The following is a 13,760-nucleotide window of genomic DNA, read 5'->3' as shown; positions in this document are numbered from 1 at the left end:
GTCAATGTTTTAAAAAAAATGTAATCCAGTACGATTATTTCCAGTTGCCTGTTTTTTCGTTATTTTCACATTTAGTCTATAGATTTCAGGGCAAGAAATCTTTATAGTAATGATGGTGAATTCAATGTGAATTCGTGAGGGGTCTTGGGTGAGGTAAGATTTATTTATGAGTTATGCACACTCAGATAGTGTTTATGCAAATGTGAGCAAACAGGAGTTCAGGAAAAAAAAGTGCACATGCTCATTCATGCAATTATCCAATCAGCCATGTTCACATTAAACATCAGAATGTGAAAAATTTGACCTCCGTGACTTTGACAGTGGCATGGCTGTTGGTTCCAGTCGGGCTGGTTTGGGTAGTTCGGAAACTGCTGATCTCAGATTTTCACACACAACAGGCTCCAGAGATTACACAGAGATTACTAGAGATTACAAATCCCTGGCCAGACTCATAGGCATCCACAACCTTTTTTTTTTTCTTTCCTGAAGTCCATACAGAACTCTTTAGATCTTGTTATGATGACACCACACACCTCAATAACAAAGGGAACAGCAGACACTTTTATGTGTCATGTATGGAGTGTATCAATGGAGTGTATCAACTTTATTAATAGGCACTGTTTCAAAGAGGATCAAATGTTTGCTTGACCAAATATGTCAAAAAAGCCAACAATTTCCATGGGGTGTACTTATTTTTTCACATGACTGTACATATAGTGGGTCCCTTTCACTCCAAATAATAATAAAAACTTTTTTTTTTTAAACCCATAAAATCAATTAATACACTAGCAGACAAAAAAAAAAGGTTATTCTGGAAATTTTTAAAAAGCAATCACCGTCATTAACATCCACATATTACACTGTGTTCAAATAAATAATTAAACAGTAATAAAAGGTGGGGGTTGTTGAGTTGCAGGTTGTTGAGTTGCAGGTTGTTATGAGGGTCTCACAGCAGTCAGACCATCCCATACATCTCCCCTGTGACAGGCAGACGCAGCTGCTGGATAAAAATACTCTCAGAGCCTCACTTCTCCCAAACAAGGGGAGGACATATACTCCCACACACACTCACACAACCTCTGCAGTGCGTCCACCTTCTACCACACATACGCCAGGACTATACCTCCAGCACCCCCTTCATGGTGTACGTGGTCCAGCTCTGAGAGTGAGAGTGAGAGAGAGAGAGAGAGAGAGAGGTGAGTCTATTTTTGGGGAGGTTCTGAGTAGTAGATGGCTAGGTAAGTTACAGAGAAAGTCAGTGTGCACTGTGTGTGCAGTTCCTCTCTCAGCAGAAGCAGCAGCCGCCTTTCCCTTTTTGCCAGATGACCCCACAGAAAATGGACGCTGTGGAGGTTTTTGCTGCTGGAGAGAAAGGCCGCGGCCTCCGGACCACCAAGGAGATGAAGACTGGTGAGGTGGTGTTTGTGGAGGCCAGCTTTGCTGCTGTGGTCTTTGACAGGTAGGATCAGTGTTTGGGTTGTGTGTTACTAACATTGGGAATTGGCCATACAAATTGACCTTTGAACAGAAAACATCTAGTAAAATTATTAATATCACGAGTTATACAAGTCATTTTTAGTTAGATACTTACAATTACTCCAATGTAGAAGGTATTATAAACACATTAATAAACATAGAAGCTATCTGTATACATGGTCTCATATTTCTCATATTTCATATAAAGGCAAACAAAATCCAATCAAACCTTTCACATCATAAAGTATAAACTCTAGCCCCACTATTGAAATAAAGGCTGCATATAATTATTATTATTTTTTAAACAGATTAAAAAAAGAAAAAAAAGTAACTTGACACTTTTTGCACCCTAGAACTTAATTTGTTTCTTAGAAAATCTCAAAGGAAAATGTATCTAATATTTTCATTATGAATATGTAATTATCATATTATTTGACCTATACTTACAAAATTTCTTCTAATATTTAGGAAGCATATTTTTATCTTAATGCATTGCACTTATAGGCAATTTTGATTCTTTTAAAAATGCTTTAAGAAAACAAGATTTTCTGCCAGTAGTTAAATACTTTTATGATCACTATATAATAATAATTAAAAAAAAAAAAAAAAAAAAAACATTAGATATATTTGCCTCTGTTCATGACATTTTCCCTTCTCAAGATTTTACTATTTGTTGTGCATGATAATAATTTTACCTAAGGTTGATTTTTAAAAATAAATAAATAAACAAATAAATAAATAAATAAACAAACAGCCTTTCTTTAACAGGAGGGAACCTGTTCATAGTACCTGATACATGATATTTTTATCTTTATACCCAGTGGCTTTAAAGGAGCTTTGTAATAGCACTTAGTACTTCATGCATCTTAGCTACCTTAGACCTTTATGCTAACATCATAACTTCTGTTAGTACACATAGTGTTGGAGAGTTTCATCGTGATCCATTTGTTTTAATGTAATTGACAAGGCTATAAAAATGAAAGAGGAGAAGACAGAATGGTAATGGGCTAATTAGCAATGAAAAGTTAATAAGCTAATGATATGACAGATACTGTGCTACTAATAAAAACTCATTTGGAGCAGTGAAGCAACATAGAAGGCTTCTGCTGTGGTGAGCTCTACACTGCTTTAACATTTCTGCAATGCATCCTGAATATTTAGCTGCAAAGACATCATCCATGGATAATGTTTCATTTCAGTCAGGACAAATTGAGCATCAGCGTTAAGACTCAAAGTGCTCCGTCAGTAAGTTACTTTTTGAAATGAACTTAGTGGCTAGCACTGTTGCCTCGCACCTCTGGGGTTGGGGGTTTGAATCCCGCCTCCCGTTTGCTTTTTCTCCCTGTGCTTCACGGGTGTCCTCTGGGTACTCTGGTTTCCTTCCCCAGTCCAAAGACATGCATTGTAGGCTGATTGGCGTTTCCAAATTGTCTGTAGCGTGTGATTGTGCCCTGCGATGGGTTGGCACCCCATCCAGGGTGTCCCCCTCCTTGTGCCCTGAGTTCCCTAGGATAGACCCCAGGGTCCCCCACTACCCTGTAGGATAAACGTTACAGAAAATGGATGGATAGATGGATATTGTGCTTCTGCGCAGGTTACAGTAAAAAAAATAATAAAAAAAAAAAAGTATATCTTTCTCCTCTGTATTTTAGCAGGTAGCTGAGCAAAATTGGTGGTTTTGAATGAATTTAAGTGTGTGTCTCCAGTTGTAGGAAACAACTGGAGAATATCAGGACAGAGTAAACTGCCATCACTGGTAATGCCCTTGCTGTACACTAAAGTTCTGCTGGGATTTTCTAGCTGCAGTGAAACTCTATGAGAAAGGGAGTAACATGAGTCACATGATTCAGATGTGACTTCAGGACTATTTCTAGACAGAAGCTCGTTCAGATATTCATTGTTGCACGACTCCTATAATTTATGTTTCTGATTTATGATTATATTTTTTATGAGTTATGCGCTCTTGTATTAACGCCACATATTCATTTTTAATAACTCTATTTATACGGTACTGTGCAAAAGTCTTGCACGTGCAAAGAAATGCTGTAGAGAGAGGTGGCCTTCAAAAATAATGAAATTAAAAGTTTCTACATTTAAAAAAAAGTACTACAAAGAGCAGTAAACAGTAATGGAAGAAATAAAGGCAATAGTTAGTGTGACGACCCTTTGCTTTAGAAATCAAGTCTCAGGTAGAATTTGTGCAGTTTTATAAGGAAATGAGCTGTAAGTTTTACTGAGCATCTTGCAGAACCAGACACAGTTCTTCTGGCTGTTGCACTCGCTTCTTACTTTCGCAGCTAAATCCGGCAGCCATCGTTATGTTTTTTGTCTGAAAAGTGTCTCTTACCATTTAATATGCTGGTTTCTTTACTGACATACCAACATTTTTCTGTAACATTTAATGTTGTGCTGGAAAACTAATGTTTGGAAATCTAAAATGTGTTTGTACTGACTCGATAATGTACAAGTCATAAAATAAAAATCTATAACAAAGTTTGTACTGAAAAAATATAGGGTGCATAAAACTTTTGCACAGTTCTGTGTGTACATAGCACAGGTTCAAATCAAATGAGGCTTCACTCTCGTGTGACTGGATCACCGTTTCACCTCCATAAAAAGTAAAAAGAGTTTGCACAGTCAGGTTATGCATGTCAGAGCAAGCACACAGAGCTTTCCACTTAAAGACTTTGTAAACAGAAACACTGCTTTCCATAATAGTTAGACTGAATGATAGCAGGACACTGTGTAGTGACTTTTACAGAGAAAGATGGATCAAGAAAAAGTGACTTCCACAGCAGACTTTTTAAAGTTGGCATCATCATTTTTCAAGGTACATATTTATTATAGATGCTATTTTTAAAATTGTAATTAAAATTTATGAATGCATGAGAATAGCTTTCTTTTTGTTATAGAAAGCATCATGACAATGACATACAGCCCAGGATGATCAAAGATTAAAAACAGAATATCCCTAGTGGGATTGAATTTGATATTACACCCTCTGAGATAAGACCAGAGTTCAATATTTTCCTTATAAAGGGCCCGAGCCATCTGGGAATGTCTTCCGATCTGGTTCACAGGATATTTGCCTTTATTTGTATTGGAGAGGGTGAGTTCTAATGCTCGTCTGTTACCATGGGTTTGATTGCCATAATAACATTGGAAAGCCATGAGGACAAGCGGTTTATTTAAAGTCTGACAGGTATATACAGACGAATTCTAAGTAAATAAAAGACAAACAGACACTGGAAGGTCACCCTGGGATAAATATATCTTTTAATATGAGGCTAATCTTTGCATGTGCAACAAAAAACACAAAGGTTTCTGAAATTCCCATCTGTATTTCTTCTAAATTCTGCTTATGTTTATTATGTACAGTACAGGTCTAATTCTTAATATATATATTTCATTCAGGAAAGCATGAGAATACATTGCTTTTTGTTATATAGAGCATCATGACAATGGCATACAGCTCCAGGATGATCTTAGTCATAAAAGTGGGTTTGTATTTGATATTACGGCCCCTGAGATAAGACCAGAGTTCAACATTGCCCTTATAAAGGGTCCAACTAGCATGATGATACAAATGAGCTTGCATGTTAATAACTAGCTATAACAACCAATTGTTAGCAAGCTTTCTTATTTCCTTACATTTCCTTATTTCTTCAGATTTATTTAGGTATTGTGCTTACATGTACATCTACAAACAGCCGATCATATGTGGAATGTATACTTTGAGGTATCATTCTCTTATCAGTTGTTGTTGTCACATGTTTGAGTTTAGATTTGTTTGAAACTATAAATAAATACTCAAAGCTGTCTGATGTAACAACAAAAAAAGTCACCCTGTGATTTTCCAAAAAAAACACTATATGGCCAAAAGTATGTGGACACCTGACCATCATACCCATATGTGGTTCTTCTCCAAACTGCTGTCACAAAGCTGAAAGCGTACAATTGTCTGTATGCAGTAGGTGTAAGATTTTCCTTCTCTGGAAATATGGCACCTAAACATATTCTAGCATGACAATGCCCCTGTGCACAAAATGAGGTCCATGAAGACACGGTTTGCCAAGGACGTAGTGGAGGAGCTCAAGTGTCCTGCACAGAGCCCTGACCTCAACCCCACTGAACACCTTTGGGGAGATCTGGAACCCCAGGCCTCCTCACCTGACATCAGTGCCTGACCTCACTAATGCTCTTGTGACTGAATGAGCACAAATCCCCACAGCCACGCTCCAAAATCTAGTGGAAAGCCTTCCAAGAAGAGTGGAGGTTGTTATTAACAACAAAGTGGGTTTGAAAAGCATATATGGGTTAACATAGGTGTAAACATACTTATGTCCATATAGTGTATAAGATTTGAGAATAATCAATCGGTTTTAAAATGTCAAAAGTGAATAAAAACTCTAGTAATGCACTAATGTACTGAAGGTAATGTACTTAATTATTCTCCCTCTTTGGTCTGCAGTATGTCCATGCACGTGTGTCACAGCTGCTTCCGCAGACAGGTTAATCCACACCGCTGTGCTCAGTGCAAATTTGCCCACTACTGTGACCGCACGTGCCAGCGAGCCGCCTGGGAGGAGCACAAGCACGAGTGTGCTGCCATCAGACAGCATGGCAAGGCACCTAGTGAGAATGTGCGGTGAGTAGAGGTTCTACACTGAAATACATGAGAGACCAAAATGGCATTGATCCATCCATCATATCAGATTTGTAAGAATTTGCATATGTGAAATTTACCAAGAGTTATTGGTAGGAGTAGGTTTAGAGAGAAAGACTGGTGAATGTGTCTTTGAGCCCACATATGAAGTTTGTATGGACAGTTCTGAATAGTTTTTTTTTTTTTTTTAATAATTTTGCTCAAAGAGGACTGCAATGTTCTGTCAAGATAGCTCTTGTTAGCCATGTTGCTAACATCAACAGTGATTATAAATACTTATGTATGTGACTTTAAAAAATCACCTCAGAAATCCTGCCATGTTAGCTCATGTTAGCTATCTGGCTAATTTGGGCAGTAAATAAACATTTATAAATATGACTTTCCTTCAGAAATCCTGTCAGGTTAGCTTATGTTAACTTTCAAGCATTAGTAGTAAACACTATTAACATTTATGAACATGACTTAAAAAATCCCTCAGAAATCCTTTCAGGTTAGTTTATGTTAGCAGACTTTGTAGCATTAGCAATAAACATTATGAACATTTATGAATATGACTTCCCTTAAGAAATCCTGTCAGAACATGTATGCATCTGACTTGAAAATATCAGACATCATGCCAAGTTATGCCATCGTGTTAGCTAATGTTCCAGCATCAGCAGGAAAGATTATGAGCATTTAATAAATGCAGCTTTCCTTCAGAAATCATTTGAGGTTATCTTATGTGAGGAACTTTTTAGCATTAACAGTAAATATTATGAACATGTATATGACTTTCTTTCAGAAATTCTGTCACTTTATGTCAGCTATTTGGCTAAAGTTGGCTGTAAAGATTACAAACATGACATATGAAATAAAAATCCACACAGAAATCCAGTCACATTGTCTTATGTTAGGTAACAGTAGCAGTAAAGATGATAAACATTTATGGATTACCTTCCTTCAGAAATCCTGTTACTTTAGTTCATGTTAGCTAACTTTCTAGCCTTAGCAGTGAAGATTATTAATGTTTAGAAAAATGACTTTATCACAGAAATCCTCTGAGGTTAGTTTATTTTATCTAACTTTCTACCATTAGCAGCAAAGATTATGAACATTTATGGATGATTTTCCCTTGGTAGTCTTGTCCGACTAGCTTATGTTAGCTAACTCTCCAGCATTAGCGTCAAAGACTGGGAATAATTATGAATAATTTTCCCTCAGAAATCCTGTCAGCTATCTGGTTAATGTTGGCAGTAATCCTTATGAGATGCGTTCATGCATATGACTTAAAAATCCACTCAGAAATCCTGGCAGGATTTATCATTGATTATATTTGCCAACTTCCTAACATAAACATTAAAGAATACGAACATTTATGACTATGAATTTCTCTCAGAAATTAGCTTCGTTTATGTTAGCTATTATGCTATGTTAAAACTATGTTACACGACACATCATATTACTGAAAATATAACTTGGTATGGGCGTGTATTGTCATTTTGGAAAATTCGAACATGTTCCTGTATGTTTTAAGGGTCAGTGTCAGGTTTTCCTTTCAGTCTGGCGGGGCGAGCTCTATGGCGCATGCAGAAACATAAAGGAAAAGCCTTCGACACACAGCTCACAACTCTAGACCTCTTGGAGGACCACATCTCTGCAATGTCCCCAGAGGACCTTAAACAGCTCAAAGTGGATGTTGGCAACTTCCAGGACTACTGGCAAGGCAACAGCAGGCAGTACAGCACAGACTACGTCTCACATATCTTTGGTGTGGTAGGCGCGCCTTCCCTGTCCACCTGCAAACTCTATAATAAAAACAACAACATAATCCATAGGATATAAAACATAAAGCTGGTGGAAGGCTATACCTACATATTTGTAGTGCTTCATCTCTGTATTTCCTTTTCAGATCAACTGCAATGCCTTCACTCTGAGTGACCAGCGTGGGCTCCAGGCAGTCGGGGTGGGCCTTTTTCCTAACCTCTGTCTGGTCAACCATGACTGCTGGCCCAACTGTACAGTCATCCTGAATCATGGCAGGTAAGAAGTCCCGACAAGGCTTCTGTAGTATATTTATTTAACATACTTTTACAAGTCAGGTAGTCTGAATGAAATAAATAAATAGTTGTTTCGATCTATTGTTGTGCAGCCATGTTCTTTATTACAGAATACATTCCTGATGGTGATTGAATAAAAATTGTAATTTGCATTGCTTACTTAAGAAATCTAGTGCCCGGTCTAGCTGAGCAAGTCAAATGATTCAATCGTGTTGCTCTGTAGTCGTCTGTGATCTGGCCTATTGCCTTCTTTTCCAGTCAGACAGCTCTGGACTCAGCTTTACACTCTCAGAGGAGGTAGGCGAGTGGAGTGTAACTGAATTCTAACCTTTGAATTGATTAACTTACCGCATCCTTTCTGTATCAGCTCTGTAAATCACAGGTTCATTCAATTCCTTCCTCCCTGTGACAGTTTAAAGTGATATATATGTGACTTTTATGACATTGACTCTTTGTGGTGATGTTAATGTTACTAAACTGAGGGGCAAGTGAAAAGTAAAATGATCGTTTATATTCATTAAAGCATATCAGGGCTTTCAATTTAGCCTGATGTGGTTTGATTTGCTTTTGGGATTTGCATTAGATTCATTACAATAGACTGTTTTGAATAGACTTAATAGAAGCATGGATCATTATTTTAGGTCTGGTTAACCATATTTTTATGCATCTTGCTTGTGTTCAAGGTGTTCTTTTCTACAACATATAACCTCAGATCCCCACGAAAGCATGCATTTACAAGAGAGTATCAACCGACAATAATGTTCTCTTGTGTAATGGTTCATCAAAACTTTCTTTCCTCTTTCTTCTCTCGATGTTGCTGTTCTGTCCTGATGGTAGAATTGAGCTACGCGCCTTAGAAACGATCCCAGAAGGTGCTGAGTTGACGGTCAGCTATGTGGACTTCTTAAACGTATCCAAGGATCGTCAGAAGCTGCTCAAGAAGCAGTATTACTTTGACTGCAAGTGTGAGCACTGCAGCAATGGCATCAAGGACGACCTCATGATGGCGGTGAAAGAAACCGATGGCAAAAAGGTGGGGTCATTACTAACATATTGTCTATACTGACATATTGGCAACAAAAAATCAGTTTAGGAACTCTATAATGACTTATATTGACTTCTTGAATCTGATTGGTCAGAAGGTGGTTCTGTCTGGTGGTCAAATGATAGATTTAAATTCAAGCGCCCTTTCTAATCCGTTAATACGTAAGAACAAGACCATGTCAAACCATTACACCATGTTAAGGCTTTAAATAAGTCTTGTGATGATGTCTGGGATGTAATTTTATCTCAGTTTCTCTACTGAATCCTCAGCCTTCGGCCGACCTGGTGAAGGAGGTCACAGACTTTAGTGTGGAGGCCTTGGCCAAAATTGAACAAGCTCGCATAGAGGGAAACTTTCATGAGGTAAGCTATATCAAAAATGTTTAACTGCTATTTATAACATGTGCATAATAAGCAGGCGCTCGTTTCTACAGTGGTGCGTGGAAATAGATCAAATAAATAATACAGCACAAATGATAAATAGACATTGCACACTATAATGAAGATAGATTGTAAGATTGTGTTTTTTATCGTTTATTTATCAAAAATTGTTCCATGACAACAGAAAAAAATTCATTTAGATTTTCATTCATCTTCCATTTGTATAGTTGGTTAAATATGTGGGGTTGAAACCATTACATGGTGAAATTCTGACTTGAAATTATTTCACCAAAATATCTTTATAGATATCTTTTAGTTATATCCCAATCATAAGTCAAGTTCTAGCATTTAAAAAAAAAATTGTTTACCTCCAAAAAATGAAAAGGGGAAAAAAACTGCATTGGAAAAAATATTATTCTCATGATGTAACAGCCATCCATGGCTAGGAGCCATAGGAGCAAAATTGTCTCTCTAGTCGGGAGCGATGTATAACTCTCTCTCCCCTGTCAATCACAGCAACACTAGCTAATTATGAGCGTCTGTAGCTATGTTATCATCCATGTATTTTTATGCGAAATTTGGAATATCGTATAAAAAGAAAATGCTGGATGGAAACGCCAGATGCGAATAAAATCTACAAAATGCGCATATAAACCTATGTGCTCAACTAAAGTGATATGTGACATACTTATGCTTTTTTTGGTATCTATGTATGTCTGGTGTAGGTAGTTAAAATCTGCCGTGAGTGCTTGGAGAAGCAGGAGCCTGTGCTGGCTGAGACACACCTCTACCAGCTGCAAGTGTTCAGGGTGATCAGTGAGGTGCTGTCATATCAGCAGTCCTTCCAGGAGGCTGCAGAATACGCACGCAGGATGGTGGAAGGCTACAGGTAAGTATCCATGTTTGATGAGGAGTTCTTACAATGGACCAATTCACACATTAAAAAAAAAAACATTAATGTCTTTTACGTGTTTCCTGCCGTCCATCAGGAAGCTGTATCACCCAAACAATGCTCAGCTTGGCATGGCCACCATGAGGGCAGGCGTGACACACTGGCATGCAGGGCTGATCGAAGCTGCTCATGGTCTAATCTGTAAAGCCTATGCAATCCTCATGATTACACATGGACCCCATCATCCAATCACAAAGGACTTAGAGGTAATACAGTAATTGGCTGATTATGGTGGTTTCGTTATAAATATAGTTTTAACATTGCAGCTTTATATGCTTCTATCATGATTAAATGCAGTTTATTGTTCTGACAATTGGGAAGTGTTCAGAATGGGCAAATGGCATAACTGTAATTATAATTATATTATGTACTGTATATACTGTACGTATTAGGGCCAGAATGGTAGGTACAAAACCCCAAATGGTATCTACATTTGCCTTTTCAGAAAGAGTGGGATTATTTCACGTAATACTCTGACAGTAATTTCTGCAATTTTTATGTTACAGGGTGTAAAATTTTTATCAAAACTATGTACAAGTACAGCTTGTCCTGGTTATATAGTGAAGATTTCAGATGAGTGCAAAAACTGAAGCCAACATCTTTTTGAGAAGATGAAATAAAAATGTATAATTATTTTATAATTCATTTACAAAGAAATACAAATCTAAAATGTTAAACATAAAATGTGGGTGAAACAAGACAGCAATGCAAAACATACAGCAAAACTAACAGAAAGATATTCAGAAAAAAAGGGGGGGGGGTTTACATATAGTATAGGTGACCTATAAGGACAAAGGGTGGTCAGTTTATTACAGAATATTGACTGTATATCACATTCAGAAATGGAAAATTTAATTCATATAATTTTGCTTGTTTTACTCTACATATCTTATTCTGTGTCTTGTTGCTATACATTACATTTCTTTGTCTTCTTCATTCAGTCCTAAGGGTGTACAAACTTTTGCACACCCTTAGGTACACTCAGCGGTACCTTCTTTCTAAAAATGTTGTCTTGCATTTCAGGAGACTCAGTGTTCAATGTGAAATTAGCGTCAATACCAAGAGGCTACAGTGTTAATTTAAAAGTTATTTTAGATTTCTTTACGAAGTGTTTCACGTATGAGAGCAGGATATTGAATTCGGCAACCCAGAAGGCAATGCCTGACTGTGAAGAGAATGTTTGATGTGTAAAGTATGTTTTTCCCCAGGCTATGCGCACACAGACGGAGATGGAGCTACGCGTGTTTAAGGAGAACGAATACGTCTACCAAAGCATGCGTGAGGCGGTTCTCAGCAACAAGCACATGTCCACTAGACTGGTCAAGAGCAAATAGATCAGTAAAAACATGTCACTAATTTTATCACACCTAAGAAAAGCATTATATGAAGTGTTGGATGTTTCCAACCTAGAGCTGGAAAACCCCTTAAAACTATTGATTACTAATGACTCTGTGAAATTAATATAGTAGTGTTGAGGTTAAAACAGAAGGAAAACGTTCACTGGTTGGTAAATTTCCCTGTATGTCTCTTTGATTTAGAAAATGTTTGTGCAAATAAACCTTGCAAGACATGGAAATTGCCCAATAAATTTTGAATAAGGTGTTTCTAGTTCTTTACACTTTTTGAATATTGTCTGCACTTATATAGCACTTTTATCCAAAGCGCTTTACACTGTGTCTCATTCACTCATTCACACACACACACACACAGACCAATGGTAGCAGAGCTGCCATGCAAGGCGCTAACTTGCCATCGGGAGAAACTTGGGGCTCAGTGTCTTGCCCAAGGACACTTCGGTATGTGGAGTCATGTGGGCCAGGAATCGAACCACCAACCCTACGATTAATGGACAACCCGCTTTACCACCTGAGCCATTCCAAGAAACCAAATAAAACATTTTATTTCTACTAATTTCATGCTTAAAATGTATTTATATTCCATTGGCCGATAGTTTTGCTAAATTTAAGCATTTATTCCTAGAAAGCAGCAAAATTATCTGCGAATAGCATAAGATGTTTGCAATGCTTGAAATCAGTACAAATAAAACAAAATAAAGAGTCTATTAGTTGAATAATCTTACACCGATCAGCCGTAACAATAAAACCACTGACAGGTGAAGTGAAAAACATTTATTATCTTGTTACAATGGCACCTGTCAAGGGGTGGGATATATTAGGAAGCAGGAAAAATGGGCTGAGCAACTTTAACAAACCATACTGTGATGGCTAGACGAGTGGGTCAGAGCATCTCCAAAAAGACAGGTCTTGTGGGGTGTTCCCGGTATGCAGTTCTTAGTATCTACCAAAAGTGGTCCAAGGAAGGACAACTAGTGAACCAATAACAGGGTCATGGGCACCCAAGGCTCATTGATGCATGTGGGGAGCAAAGGCTAGCCTATCTGGTCCGGTCCCACAGACTTAAAGGATCTGCTGCTAACGTCTTGGCGCCAGATACCACAGCATACCTTCAGAGGTCTTATGAAGTCCATGCCTTGATGGGTCAGAGCTATTTTGGTGTCACAAGGGGGACCTACACAAGATTAGGCAGGTGGTTTTAATGTTATGGCTGATTGCTGTGTATTTGCATTAATCTTCTTATGGGAAATATTAGATACATTTGATTACATTTTATACTGAAACTGAACTGTATACTGTAATGATATAATCACCCAGAAGAGAACGAGTTCCCTTGTGAGCCTGGTTCTTCTCAACGTTTCTCCTTCATGTTGTCTATAGACGTTTTTCCTCACCACTGTCACCTCTGGCTTGCTCATTAGAGATCGAACCCTACATTTGGATTTTCGTGAAAAGTGCTATACAATTGAACGGAACCCCTGACACAGAAATCGGCCAACATACATTAATGAGACAAATATAAACCATATCTTCTTGTTGACCTGAACATGATTTCTAGCTGAATTGCATCAATATACACGGAGTAAAAGTCAGTAAAATGTGTGTAGCCACTGCAGTTCACATCACAGAAAACAATGGGGTCATGGAGGACAATAATGAAATATGCTATTGAATTAACCCATAATGCAGATTAGTAAAAGATTAAAGGTCTATGTGGAATGAATTAATAGGTTCAAAGTTCAAGCCTTCTAAGATAAGCTGGTTCCTTTTATTGCTGCATAAACAAACATAGTGCAAATCAACCAAGATTAAAAATGAATACATTGTACAGCTGATTTCATATCTTACAA

The 13,760-nt window shown here is 37.6% G+C and overlaps 1 protein-coding gene across 2 annotated transcripts; it reads left to right on the top strand.

Annotated features, from left to right (window-relative positions):
• Positions 1 to 1,104: 1,104 nt before the first annotated feature.
• On the top strand, positions 1,105 to 12,155 carry smyd1a (SET and MYND domain containing 1a). Of its 2 annotated transcripts, XM_053618129.1 has the most exons (11): positions 1,105 to 1,196; positions 1,278 to 1,459; positions 5,948 to 6,124; positions 7,681 to 7,894; positions 8,031 to 8,161; positions 8,437 to 8,475; positions 9,016 to 9,211; positions 9,493 to 9,585; positions 10,329 to 10,492; positions 10,593 to 10,761; positions 11,764 to 12,155. In XM_053618129.1, exons 2-11 carry the CDS (start codon positions 1,323 to 1,325, stop codon positions 11,887 to 11,889), a joined length of 1,446 nt encoding a protein of 481 aa, XP_053474104.1. In that variant the 5' UTR covers positions 1,105 to 1,196; positions 1,278 to 1,322; the 3' UTR covers positions 11,890 to 12,155. The 2 variants fall into 2 exon arrangements, with proteins under 2 accessions (XP_053474104.1, XP_053474103.1); XM_053618128.1 differs by having other exon boundaries at positions 1,162 to 1,459.
• Positions 12,156 to 13,760: the final 1,605 nt, after the last annotated feature.

This window comes from Ictalurus furcatus, chromosome 28 (assembly GCF_023375685.1).
Source record: "Ictalurus furcatus strain D&B chromosome 28, Billie_1.0, whole genome shotgun sequence".
NCBI classification, from domain to species: Eukaryota; Metazoa; Chordata; class Actinopteri; order Siluriformes; family Ictaluridae; genus Ictalurus; species Ictalurus furcatus.
This window is presented reverse-complemented; position numbering and strand designations above follow the sequence as displayed.

Excerpts from the sequence above, each read along its gene's own strand:
- smyd1a (XM_053618129.1), top strand. The coding sequence starts at position 1,323 with ATGACCCCACAGAAAATGGACGCTGTGGAGGTTTTTGCTGCTGGAGAG. Across the intron at positions 8,476-9,015 it reads GCTTTACACTCTCAGAGGAG|AATTGAGCTACGCGCCTTAG; the intron begins GTAGGCGAGTGG and ends TCCTGATGGTAG. Across the intron at positions 10,762-11,763 it reads CAATCACAAAGGACTTAGAG|GCTATGCGCACACAGACGGA; the intron begins GTAATACAGTAA and ends GTTTTTCCCCAG.